At 38.1% G+C, this 13,624-nt stretch overlaps 1 protein-coding gene across 2 annotated transcripts in view; it reads left to right on the top strand.

Annotated features, from left to right (window-relative positions):
- Focad (focadhesin) overlaps positions 1 to 12,810 on the top strand; it is a 268,590-nt gene extending 255,780 nt beyond the window's left edge. For both annotated transcript variants that reach the window (XM_033757649.1, XM_033757648.1), the window contains 6 exons: positions 565 to 654; positions 4,164 to 4,341; positions 6,273 to 6,370; positions 6,939 to 7,184; positions 8,281 to 8,356; positions 10,087 to 12,810. In XM_033757649.1, coding sequence (XP_033613540.1) covers positions 565 to 654; positions 4,164 to 4,341; positions 6,273 to 6,370; positions 6,939 to 7,184; positions 8,281 to 8,356; positions 10,087 to 10,160 — 762 coding nt within the window. In that variant the 3' untranslated portion in view covers positions 10,161 to 12,810. The remainder of the gene's footprint in view (positions 1 to 564; positions 655 to 4,163; positions 4,342 to 6,272; positions 6,371 to 6,938; positions 7,185 to 8,280; positions 8,357 to 10,086) is intronic.
- The last annotated feature ends 814 nt before the right edge of the window (positions 12,811 to 13,624 follow it).

Genomic DNA, 13,624 nt, shown 5'->3' with positions numbered 1-13,624 from the left:
TAACCTGTAAAAAATCAGCAAGCTATACATTCTTCACACTTTACAACTGGAGAATCCTGGTGCATATTGTTTTATATGCAGTTTATATAAAAAAACAATATAACCCCCCAAACAGATATTTGAAATGAATTTTTTAAAAAAAAGTTAATCCCCTTGGAAAAATGGAATTCTGGTGAGGAGTAAAGAGTACAAGCCAACAAATGTCCAAAGCAACAGGAAAGATGTTCTTAAAATAGTGAAAATTGGGGATGGGGATTTAGCTTAGTGGTTCCACCGCGTGCCTTGCAAGCACAAGGACCTGAGCTCGATCCCAAGTACCAAAAATAAAAAAAATTTGGCTATATGTTCAGGTTTGGTTAAAATTAAAATCTCATCAAGGGCTGTTCATAGTGGTGATAGTTTATCAGAGTGTGTGTGTGTGTTTTTGGTACCGGGAATCAAATGAGTTTGCCAGGCAGGCATGGTGCCACTGAGCTAAATCCCAGCCCTGATCTGTCAGGATGTGAAGAACATACTAACTGTTTTACATTGTACATTGATATGCTTGGGATTTTCTTTTAACAGAGAAATTGGCTAGAGCTGTATATCAGTATGGCAAAATGCCTCTCAGAAATGACGGATGATGATGCCAACAGAGTTTCCCAGATTACTAAGGTAAAAACAAATCTCAGTGTCTGTCTGTCTGTCTCTCTCTCTCTCTCTCTCTCTCTCTCTCTGTATACATACATACATATATGTTTGTGTGTGTGTGTGTGAAGAAAGTGCAATTGAAAAAGTGAGTATACTGACCTTTTGACTAAAGGTAGTTTAGCTTCATGCTTGTTTGTTACTGGTTAATTTCAGGAAATTGTCTTTCTGTTTGACTGTGGGATCTAATGTCCAGCCTGCCACCTGGATTGGTACATATTCCATAAGTGGATAGGTGGATACTTTTCTTAACACAGTTTATTCTGCTCTGTCAGGACCTGCAGGCAAAAATAAGTACAGCTTCTGCCAAGCAGTACTGGTATAAATGGTAATATTCTGACCAAAGAACTTTCTGGTGCATGGAGGGCATAAATAAATAATATTGTTCTCATATTTGTATTTTTGTACTGAATGCTCTCCTTTTGAAATTCAGAAGAGTACTTGAAAAACAAGCACTGTTAGCCCTGACACAATAATTTATAAGTACCTCTGTACCTAGTCAAATGATGAATGAGCAAAAAGTAGGGTATCAATAAAGTTGCCAGATTGAATAAATAAAATGGAAAATATTTTGTTAAATACGAGTTGCAGATAACAGTGATTGTTTTTTTTTTAGAATAACTACATCCCAATTGGCTAACTTATTTGAATGCAACTTTGCATACAGCTAATACCATTACTGCCCACCCCCCACACCAGTATGGTGGGCATCATGTCATTTATTTCACTTTATGGCAGATTTGCCTAATCAGCTAGGTCCTTAAATTTCTGTACTATATTGCATAACAGTAGCCTTCAAGGTGTGGATCCTGGACCAGTGGCATCAGTGCTGCCTTGGTAACTGATTAGAGATGTGAATTTTCAAGTTTCTCTCCAGACTGACTGAATCAGAAACTCTAGAGGTAGCACCTAGGAGTGCTTTAACTGTCTTTGCAGGGGAGGCTGGTATGTACAAAGGTTGAGAACCTCTGCTCAGAGTATTTGGAATGTCAGTGTTTTGGAGATTACTGTAGTGTGTTTTAAACAGAAGCAGTGTGGTGAAGTGGTAAGGGGATGGAATGCTCCATTATGAAATCTATTTTGTTAGCATGTGAACTTGGTTAAGCTTCATAACCTCTCTCTGCCTTAGCTTCTTCATCTGTAAAAGGGAAATACTAGCTTAGTGTTGATTTGAGATTTAAATGACTTAATCCATGTTAGGTACGTAAAATAGTTCAAAGACTTAGCAGTTATTATAATAATTACATTCATGTAACTAAGTACTATATATCCCATTACATTCATGTAATATAGTAGAAAATAATGCCTGTGATTTACCTCTTGGTACCTAAAACTAAAGGTTGCTGTGTTTGGTTTACTAAGGTACTGTCAGTGGAACATAAACAGCTTTGTGATGTCCCCAAAAGAATTAGTCTACTCCACTGAAGTCAGCGTTTCCTATTTCTATTTCTGGAAAGAACAGAAAGAAGAAGGTAGTGCTAAAGAGCATGGACCCTTTAAATTCTAGCTGTTACTGTCTGCAATAGCTGTATGATCCTTGCTAAATTATTTAGCCTCTGTGCTTCAGTTTCTTCATCTATAAAGGAATGGTAGTAGTCTACTGCAGAAGATTAGTGTATGAATTAAATGGTGATACAAATCTCACATGTTTTGGTCTCAGAACACTTTACTTTCTTAACAATTACTGGGGAGGACAGGGATTTAGCTCAGTGGTTCCACCGCCACCTGCCTCTCAAGTACAAGGATCCAAGTTTGATCCTCAGTACAAAAAAAAAAACAAAACAAAACAAAAAAAAAAACCAAAAACTGCTGGGGACTTCAGAGAAATTTTATTTATATAGAAGATGGATATGGATGTATATATATGGTATGTATGTGTATGTTAAAATTTACCTCATTAGAAATAAAAACTAGGAAGATATTTAGATATTTCAAAATAACTCCATTATACTTTAAAACAAATGTTAAAAAATATTTTCCAAAAAAATGTACGACAGAGGAGAGAGAAAAGAAGCACTGTTTAACATTTTTGTAAACCAGTTTAATGTCTGGTTAGGAAAACAGCTGGATTCTCATGGCTGCTTCTCCAGTCTGGTGGGAGATAGTTTTGATCTAGAAATTCCAGCCTCATACAGACATGTAGTTGGAGAGAGGAAGTTTCTTTCTTTTTGTTTTCCTCTCTCATTGAGTTTATTGGTACATTTTAGGTATACAGTACAGTTACATTCGTCATTGGAATCTTGTACCTTTACCTGACAGGTTTTGGTTCTCATAGTTTCTTAAAACTTATTTGCAATGTGGAATCAAAAGCCATATAAATAAAATTCATATACTCTGCTACATTAAAATATATCTTAGGGGCCAGGGATGTAGGTCAGTGGCACCACAATTGCCTGGCAAGTGCAAGGTCCTGAGTTCAATTCCTGGTACCAAAAATATATATTTGGTCTGTCTTCCACTTCAGGTCTTTACCCATGCATGATCTTTTATCATACATTGGTCATTCGGAAAATGTTGAATCACTGGGTTTTGAAGATCTTCCAAATGTTTGTTATACAATATCAAAACATCACATTTGTTAAGATCTCTAGCAGTTTTATCAAAAAAAAAAAACTTTCTTATTAAGAACCTCATCATAACAGATACAGATTTTCTGAAAATTAATTTTTGCTGGAAAGCTCAGATTTTACCTTTGGCAACAAATAGTGTTAGGTATTTTCCTTGAAGCAGCAGACTTACTTCCTAAATATCTAATTTGAATAAGAGCGAATTTCTCCATTGTGCTTTCAAGTAAATGGCGTTCCTTTAGAAGAGGGCTGTCTTAGCTCACAGCTCAATCTCCGGAGTGATTTTCCTTGAGACAACCTTTTTCCTTGCATAAATTCTTTAAGCATATTTCCCAGTTTGTCTCATAAAATATTACAGTGATGCATACTAAAGGGCCAAGATTGAATGAAACTGTTGTTTACAAGAATATGTTAAGTAGAACCAGCTTTTTAGAAACATTATAAATGCCTATGCAAAATAACAGTGAATACAGTATGGTCTGATGTGATTATAAAAATAGCTCTGACTTCACAGAACCTTTTAAATGGGGGGGGTCTGTGTACAATATTTTGAGAACTGTTGAATAAAAATATGTTAAGTGCTTAGAATGGTGTTTCACATAGGATTAGGACTATATTTGCTAGCTGTCATCTTACTATTATTTGTGCATGATTCCTAAATATTACCTATTAACCTCTGAACACATTCATGTTTTTTATGAAGAAACAGAAGGTGACATGACAACCTGCTCTTCTATGTGCTTTTTAATGTAGCGCACAGACAGATAAGGTCACATCCTGTAGGACGTGAAGAGGTTTTGCATTGGGAATAATAACGTCAAATTCACTCTTTCTGTGTTGCCCTTGCCCTGAGGTTATGTAGCTACTTCAATTCATTTAATAGTGACTGAATTATTTGCTTTTTTGTAGAGCAACATGGAAAAGGCTGCCTTTGTCAAGCTGTACTTAGTTTCTCAAGGACGATTCCCCCTCATGAGCCTAACTGACATACTCAGTGTTGCTGTGCAGCACCGTGAGGACGAGACTCTGGCCTGGATGATTATGGTCAGCTTCTACCAAGCACGGATTGTGAGCCATGCAAACACAGGTGAGTCCAGCATGGGCCAGCATCAGGGACAGAGACAGAACCAACTGTGGACCCTTTTAAGTTGTATTTGTTTCCTCAACTTCAAAGCTAGTTTAGTGCTGCTCAACGCAATTTAGGCCTCCTTATCCTAAATGAAGAGGATTTGAATGGGCATGAGTAGTTACAGCTCATGCATCTACTTCTTGGATGAGGCAGTGAACAATTTTCAGGGTTTTTTTATTGTATTTGGCCTTCTACATCCTCAAGAATCAAACAAATGATGTATCTATCTGCCTGTTTAACTCACTTCCCAAACACGTAAGATATAATTCTGCCTGATGATTTAATGAAAATGGCTTTTAGATTGTCATAGAACAAAATTTAAGAGTTACTCTTTAGGATAGTGGTGGTGAAACTGTGGCACCCATGCTGCAGCCGCCTATTCGCTAGCATTGAAAGTTCCAGAAGGTTCATCATCACTACTGTAGGAGAACTTCTCAGAGGTGAGAACACCGCAGTCTTCATGAGCTACCTGCATTCTCAGGCTGATGCTCTGCCACAGTCACGTTGTGCAACTCTGGGCCATTTTGGAATCAGATGGCACGGTCGCCTGGAAACAGATTCGTCTCCTGGCGCCTTGGATCTTCCTGGCCTTGTGCTGATTTCTCCACATTGCACTCATTTTTCATGGGTCAGATGTGGTTGAGAAGCCTTTGTGATCCTAGGCAAATTCCTTATGTTACCCATTCTCCTATCTGTTTTTTGTGTCTTTATGTATTTGAGGGAAAACTGACAAACATAATTGTAATATTCTATAAGGCTATATAAGAAATTTTTATTTATTCTCATCTCTGGCAGTTAAGACAGTTGTCTCATGTCTATATTAATGCTCCCCACCAAAAATGAACCTGCAGTGAGAAACTGGATCTTTTATTTTAAATCCAAAGAATATTTATCAGGAAGAAATCTAGCGGGTGTTTCCAAATAACCTTGAAGATCCTTGCAATAAACTGAAATAATCTAATGTTGCCTTTGGTTCTAACTAGCCAGCTTTTAAACCTAATTATCATTTTCATCTCTAGATTTTATAAATCTTCCTTACTCTACTGTGCTGGGAATCCCCATTCAAAAAAAAAATTTTTAATGACAAAAATCAATATTTTTCCTGATGCTTGTTCACCAGTTACCCTACAACGGCTAGTTTTTATTTTTTTGTATATCTTTAGGATGGGTTTGCTCTGTCATTTTGGCATAAATTGGGAACATCTAAGCAAACGAGGTCTATAAAAACAGCTAATTACCCAAATTCAACATTACTGGCTAGGTAGTATGTTGTATTTCTCATAATGTGTTTAATGTTGAGAGAGAAGCTCCAGTAAATACAATTTATCATTAAGAGAAGGGAAGCATAAAGAATAGATTCACTTTTTAAATTTATTTTTTATGTAAAGGTACATGATCCCAACAATGAATGTCTGTACTGTATTAAAGAATAGATTCACTTTTTAAATTTATTTTTTATGTAAAGGTACATGATCCCAACAATGAATGTAACTGTACTGTATCCCTAAATGTACCAATAAACTCAATAAAAAAAAAAAAGAAAAAAAAAATTTAGTTTTTATTAGTACATGTTTGCAACCCATGACATTTATATTCCTTGTGTGGAGTTGGCACATGTATATAACACATCTTAATTCCTTTTTTCATCCCCTTTCCTCCATCTCTTGATCCCTTTCCCTTTTGGGAATAAAGCCCAAATTCTGTTATCTGATATGAAAGATCTCAACTCTCACAGGCAATCATAAGTCTCAGGTATTGCAAGAGAACTTAAAACTATCTAATGGAATCCTCACCAGGTGTTCTGCCTCAGTTATGATAGTTATTACTAACCTGTTTTACATTTCAAAGCAAAATTATGATCTAGTAAGAAAATATCCTTTTCACTTTAGGTGTACTGAAGAGAATGGAGTGGCTATTGGAACTGATGGGTTATATCAGAAATGTTGCTTACCAGTCAACATCTGTTCAGAATGTGGTGCTTGAAGAGGTACAATCTAGAGGAGTCATTTATAGTATCCTTAAAACATAGAACTTAAAAAAAATTGGAAAAAATCAGAACTTATATTAAGAGAATATGTTGCTGTGTGTTAGTTAACCTGCTATTGCTATAACAAATGCCTAGTGTAATCAACCTAGCAAGAGGAAAGGTTTGTTTTGGCTCACAGGTTTGGAGTGGTCATGATCAGTTGACCCCATCGCTTTGAACCTGTTAATGCAGTCACATCGTGGAAAGAGTATATCATGCAGCAAAACTGCTTACCTTACAGCCAGAAAGATAAAAGGGCTAGGTCTTACCGTCCCCTTGGAGACAAACCTTAATGGTGAAAAGAGCTCTCACGGGCCCCCCTCCCAAGGTTTCACTAACTCCCAGTAGCACTGCTCTGGGGACCACATGGGCCATTGGGAAGGACATTCAGGATCCAGGCGATAGCATGCTCCTTGGAACTTTTCTTTCTCTTCTTTCTGTTATCTTTGAGAAATGCTGACAGTGACTCTCTGGTGCCATAGGGAGCAGTTATTCTTACAACCTGGTGTCGCTTCTTTTCCCATCACAGGCTTTGGACTTCCTGTTGCTGATATTTGCCGCTGCGGTGGTGGCGTGGGCAGACCATGAGGCTCCACTCCTCCTTGGCCTCAGTGCCAGTTGGTTACCATGGCGTCAGACTGGCCAGGGGCCAGCATCAAGCTTCCTTGGCATGAGCATATTCCCCAGGCTCATTCTGCAGGAGGCCCTCATTCTCCTTCCCCAGAGCATGCTGCTTCTGCTGCAGAAAGAGCCCTGGAAGGAACAGGCCCAGAAGGTGAGGTTGGCAGGTCCTTGCTTTGCAGGGCAGACAGGCTTTTGCCTTAAGCAGTTCCTGCCATAGAACTGAGGTGGGAGTTAAGTGAACCTTGAATCATACCACAGTTCCTAATACCAAGGCCCAAATGCAGTCTCAGAAACTGAGGCCAGCCCAAGCTGTCCAGGTAACTGCTGATTAAAAACAGTAACAATGACAACAGCAGCAGTTTGCTCGCGACTAGGAGTAGATAGAGAGAAAAGCCCGTATTTCCATGTATTTATTCAAGGAGCACAGGCTCTTAATTCTGGGAATGAAAATATGAGTGAGTCGGTGCTCAGAATCTCCAAGCAAGGACAGGAAGGCAAATAGAAGATGTGAGATGATGTGATAATTGTCAGTCATCGATGAAATTACTCTGTATCTAATTCACAAGCAATTTTGGCTACATGCTGGGAAATCAGTCAAACTCATGAGTACTGTTTCTATCTCATTCATAGGATTTATTTACAGTTAACACACTTGGCTCTAAATTATTTTAAGCCTCTTCTCTTGCTTTTAAACTTCTGTTTTGTATTCATTTGGGCACAAACTCAGCTCACCTACAGAAACATATTTTGTTTCAGTAACAGGAGCTTATACTTATTGAGTTCTGTATTTACTGCCCAGCCTAAGTATGTAGGCCCAAATGCAGATGGAACAAACAGGATGCAAAGAAAGTATATTGGAGCTTTGGAGCCAGGTATAGTTGGATTCAGATCTTGGCTCTCCTAGTCATTTGAAGTAGACTCGGGCAAGGCTATAATCCTCTTGGGCCTCTCTGTGATAGGGATAATCACTTGGATCCCTCAAACCCCTGTCTCCTTGCTCTCAAAACCTATTCCAGGTCTTGTGGTATTAAGCAGACAAGCTTTAAGACTTTATGAGGTCTTTTGACTAAATGTGAACTGTGTTCATGTCTTGTGCTCAGTCCCTGTCTCATCTCTACTTCCCACCCCAGGCAGGAATTACCTAAAGACTGGTATAATTTTGTGCATGGACACAGGCCCAAAGGGACTGACTGATCTCATGCTGATGGTAGGATTTTCCTCACTGACATTGTTCCTTTTCCCTCTAGTTCATTGATTGGCTATTCAGCATCAAGGAAAGTTCTAAAGAAGCTCTCTCAGCCAAGTCCAAAGATCTATTAAAAGGTAGGACTTCATACTTCATGCCTGGGGTAGACAAAAATCACCTTTGCTCTGTGTGATGCAGAAGGCCATGGGTGACACTGGTTCCTGCAAGGTTCTGCGTGGCCACTGATGGGTCATTTTGAACCAGAAAAGGGTTAAAAATGGTTTCACTGCCTTTAAATTTAACCTTGACTTAAATAGTTCTAAAACATTTTATTATGATGATAAAATAATTGTTTTGATTAAAATGTGGAAAATTCAGAGAAGTAAAAGAATGGGAATGAAAAAATCCAGTCTCATTCCAAAGGCAGTTTTGATAATTTCCACAGAAATATTTGCACTATATGAGCATTGTTGTTACATATTTATAATCATGTATAATTGATAAAATACACAGACAATTGGAGTACTGCATTTTTAACATTTTTATACATTTAGACCTGTTATTGTACCTGCTTCATAAGCAGTATGACTACATAGTATTTTGCAATGGAACTAGGCATTTCCCTAACTATCAGGCATTTAGATGGTTTTAATGTCTTCCCTAATGACTTTATTATATTATGACTGTAGAACCCTCAAACTTGAAAGATCATCTGAAAATGATGATGATTTGGGCATTGGCCTTGTAGCCTGAGGTAACTTCTGCTTGTCATCCATGACTTGGGGTCTGGAGCCAGTGGCTGCTGCCACTGTCCCTGGTATGCTGTCAGATAGTGTCCAAAAAGGTCTTGCTCAAGTTGCCAGCTCTGAACTAATTTATTTGGCCAGCCTAGACTCATAGGATGGCTCATACTTTATTGTGAGTGTGGCACATTGTTTTAGTAGGTAGGGAGGAAGCATCTAGATGATGTGAACTTGATTGAGAATCTGGAATGGGATCCGTTTCTAGAGTCTTGCTGTTAGGACTTTCTGATTATTGGCCTCAGGGAGTTTGAAATACTTTTTAATGACCATGGATCCATAATACCATCGGTTGCTCTAAACACATACTCTCTTTGGTTACAAAGTTAACAACTGATACCAATGTGGAAAGTATTCATTTGATTCAAGGAAGCACACATTCATTCACTTGATTGAATACTCATGACCTTATTAGAGTCACACACAATTGCTGTATAACTAATATTTTAAACCCACATTATATTTTAAATGTCATACATTATATCTAAATAACATCTAAATATGTTTCTATAATACTCTAAAATAAGATACATAATAAGTTACCTAAAGGGATTACATAGAATTTCTCTACTTCAGATTGATCCGAGAGAGGACTGGTAACCTGTGAGCGCAGGCCCAGATAGAACCCAGCAGTCACACTTGCTCCATTCAACACATGAACTCAACATTTTTATAGGATTTTTTTTTTTTAAGCTTTAAACATTTAATGGAAATAATTATATTTACATAGGAAAGAGTGCACATCTTAAGTAGATTTTTATAAGAGAACAAAATCAGCACTCACATCAAGAAAACAAGCATCCACAGCAACACAGAAGGGTCAGTTTTGAATTTTGAAATCTGCAAAATTTGCCAATAACTGATTGTAGGGTAACTTTAAAAACGCCCAAATCTTTAAAATAGTTTTCTACTATTAAAGTTCTTCTAAGTCTTGATGGGAGTAAGTCTCGAAGATTAGCCAGGTGAGAAAAAACCAGATTCTGTTCTGACACCTTTTTGATCAAAATGACCTTTTCAAGCACAACTTCAGTAAATGCAACAGTGTACTCTGCTTTCTGTCCTTTTAGCCACCCTATTGTCCATGAGAACTCTCCCAGAGTTTAAGAAGAAAGCTGTGTGGACCAGAGCCTATGGTTGGTGAACAGTTGTGCAGTGGCCAACAGTGTTCTCAGCTGAATGAGACAAACCACAGAAATGGAAGACATTTTTCAAAATTCCTATCTGGGATTGTTGATCCCGAGTTAAGGGTCATGAAAAGATGGCTGTATTCCTGTTAGCATGGCACTGCCATTGCCAGGGAAAGGGCGCATTTCTTTGGTATCCTGGCCAGTGGAGACTGAAGCAGCAACATGAATTTTCTTTTTTCACCAGAGTTCAACGTGAAGATTTTCTTTGTGAACTTGATTATATCATCTTCTCTCCCTTAAATTCTAGTAAAATAATCTTATGAATTTTTCCCATGTGACTTATTTGTCTTAAGGCAATTGGGAAAGTTTTACCAACAAAAGCAAACTAGTAGTAACAATTGTGTTTTCATCTATTTTCTATGAAATCTCTAAAATTAAATTCATTGACTCAGTAAGCAAGTTTTATTCCCATTGATAAAACACTCTTTTTGGAAGTACTGTAACATTTACATTGTAAACATGACACCAAATATTAGTAAAGTCAGATTCATTAGTGATGGCTATAATTTTCTTTTCTTTGTTCTTTTGAATGCAAGTGAAAGTTAATTCAAAACAGCTTCAGCCAAAAAGCCGAATGTTAACTCTGAAATCAAGAGATTTAAGAGTAGATCTTAGAAGGTGCAGCTATGTTCAATGAATCCAGTGATGCTTTCAGATTTTGTTCTTCTCAGAATCACTCCACATAGTTGATAAAATATCTGCCAGAAATCTTAAAGGTAAGGAAAAGTGTCTTTTCCTTCAGGTAGAGCAATGTGGAAAGGATCTGGTTTAGTCTGGGTCACTTCATTGTAAGTCTCCGAGCAAGTATCTGGGCACTTGGCTGTGGAGTGCTCTTAGGGATGAGGCCTGTGCTGTAGGTCCACCCCTAAGCCCCTGAGCATTGAGGTACACAGGCAACCCCATGCAAGCCATCTGAACTGGGTTTCCCCAGAAGAAATCTGGCAGACCACTAGGCAGGCTAAAAATGACAAATATTTCTTTTAAAGATTAATCTTTTTTACAAGTACAAATCTCTTAATCAGGGTGACTGGTGACCTAAAGTGAATAAAGGTCAGTGACAATATCCTCAAGAGCTGTATTTGACCCAGTGACTTGAGACTCAGACAACATTTAAAATTTTATCTGTTTGCTAATTAAACTTCCTTCCTGCAGCCATCAGTCAGGGCTGTCTTTAGCCAGCCCTATAAACATACTGATACATACATATATGAGACTGTTGGGAAGGAAAGTTACACAAATGAAATCATGTGCCTCTGTGCCTGTCATGTCATAGCACAGAGCTAGTGCTTCACAGGTACCATGGGACTTGTGCTTTCATGTTGTCACCAAGTAATACCTGTTACCTGTGTTAAAAATAGCTGTACTAGCTTTGTTTTCCAAATATATTACTTCCTTAGAGGTTAGGCTAGCAGGAAATGAATTTGAAGGAAGCAAAAAGGTAGAACATTTACACTAGAAGAAGCCAGCGTCTCTCTCTCCCCCTCCCATATACCTTTTCTTATATTTCCTACCAACTAGAGGATAAAATTCATCCCACATTTTCCATTAGATTAGTTCATCAGAAACATTTTCTTACATTGACTTAACTCTTGCAACAGTACCCTAACGAGGAAAAAAGTAATATCTTAGTTCACAAATGCTTCTGTTTGTAAGCAATTCTGTTCACAAAAGCATTTGGCAGAATTTTCTGTTCGTGAACTCTGCATTGGTGACAAACGGGACCACGGCCGTTTTCCCACACACACACAAATGCAGCTGCCTTCCTCGCAGTTGTAAAATTAAGTTCATAAACTGAGGTACCACTGTGTTTTCTGTTTTAAAATGCAGTAAACACATCTAGTAAATAGAGTTTCACCTGGAACCAAGATCCTGGACCTAAGATCCAAAGCAATTTCTTTAGATCTTAATGTTTAATGTGGATTTTTTTTTTAATGGTACTGGAAATCAAATTTAGGACCTTCCACTTGTGAGGAAGGCAGTGGCACCACTGAGCTAAATCCCTGGCCCAATGCTTAATGTAGGTTTGATCACTCATATTTAGAAACAAAAACAAGGAAAAAACCATTGCTTCATATTACTAAGCCTTTGGAATTGGGAAGTTTAGAGTAGGTCTTCATGGGCTGAAGGACTTCAGATTCCTGGGTAACCTTGCAAACGTTGGTTGCAAGGAGAAAGACTGAAGGGGAGGTGGGCACTGAAAAGACTACTACCCTTTTTCAGTTCTTGAATCGCAGTCACAGGTTGCTAACGCCCAAGTACATGATGGGAAGAAGAATCATCCCATACTTATAAACTCAGATCGTTCCTTTCAGCCCAGTTTCTTGTCAAACAAAGGCTGTCCCTCCTCCTGCCCTTGAGAAGAGGAGTACAAGAGGGAGGAAATAAGGTTATTTCCTTGAGTGTGGTGCTACATGCCTGTAATTTCAGTTCCCTGGGAATCTGAGGCAGGTGATTACAAGAGCAGGTTCAAACCCACCCTGGGTGATTTAGCAACTTAGCAAGAACTTGTCTAAAAAGAGGACAGGGGTGGGGTTGGGTGGCGTGTGATTGTAGCTCAGTGAAAAGGCCTTGTATTCAATCCCCAGAACTGGGAAAAAAAAAAAATCCCTAACCACTCTTCCTAGCCCCCATATTTTATTTTGGGCAGCCTTGAATGGAAGAGTCCTAGGATTTTTCTATTCATAGGAAACTCTACAGACTAAATTTTAAAATCAAAAGATTGTAAAACCGAAACATTCTAAGATATAGGTCACAAATAGTAAGACCTTCTGCTTTAGTTAACTTATTCTTGAGTAAGATATGATTTTCTCCAGATATTTTGGTTTATTCTCCAGAAACCAGAAGTCTCTGCTTTTTATATACCAGATATTCCTAAGTATATACAAAAGGAAATTTTGTATATGCTAGCTTTTGTAACACAAGTTGCCAAGATAAATACCATGCAGAGATATACTAACAAATTAATATGTGGGGTTAAAGCCTTGTTTTGTCTCTTAGAAGTATCCAAATACTCTGACTTGAATTGGAAAGAGTACATTTGGAATAGATGTTGAGATCCATGCAAACACCTAAAACTTATTTGTGTTTTATTTATAATGTGATGGGTACATGGTAACTAAGAGGCTATTAATAAAATTTTTTGAAGTTAATTGCTAAAAGTTTACTTCTCTTGAAATGATTGTATTTGGGGTGGGGCTTTGGAGCAGCAAGTAGGTGTGGGGTGGAGCCCTCGTGAAAGGGAACATTGATCTTGGAAGAAGAGACAGGAGAGACGTTTTCTTTCCCCACCATGTAGGGATACAGCAAGAAGACATACATCTGCAAAACAGAGAAAATCAGCTCTTATTCTTAGAGCCTCACCGGGAACTGAAGTGGGCAACATCTTGAGATTGGACTTCCCAGCCTTGAGAATTGTGAG

The sequence above is a fragment of the Fukomys damarensis genome, unplaced genomic scaffold (assembly GCF_012274545.1).
Source record: "Fukomys damarensis isolate Sample0158 unplaced genomic scaffold, DMR_v1.0_HiC HiC_scaffold_31, whole genome shotgun sequence".
Lineage (NCBI taxonomy): Eukaryota > Metazoa > Chordata > Mammalia > Rodentia > Bathyergidae > Fukomys > Fukomys damarensis.
This window is presented reverse-complemented; position numbering and strand designations above follow the sequence as displayed.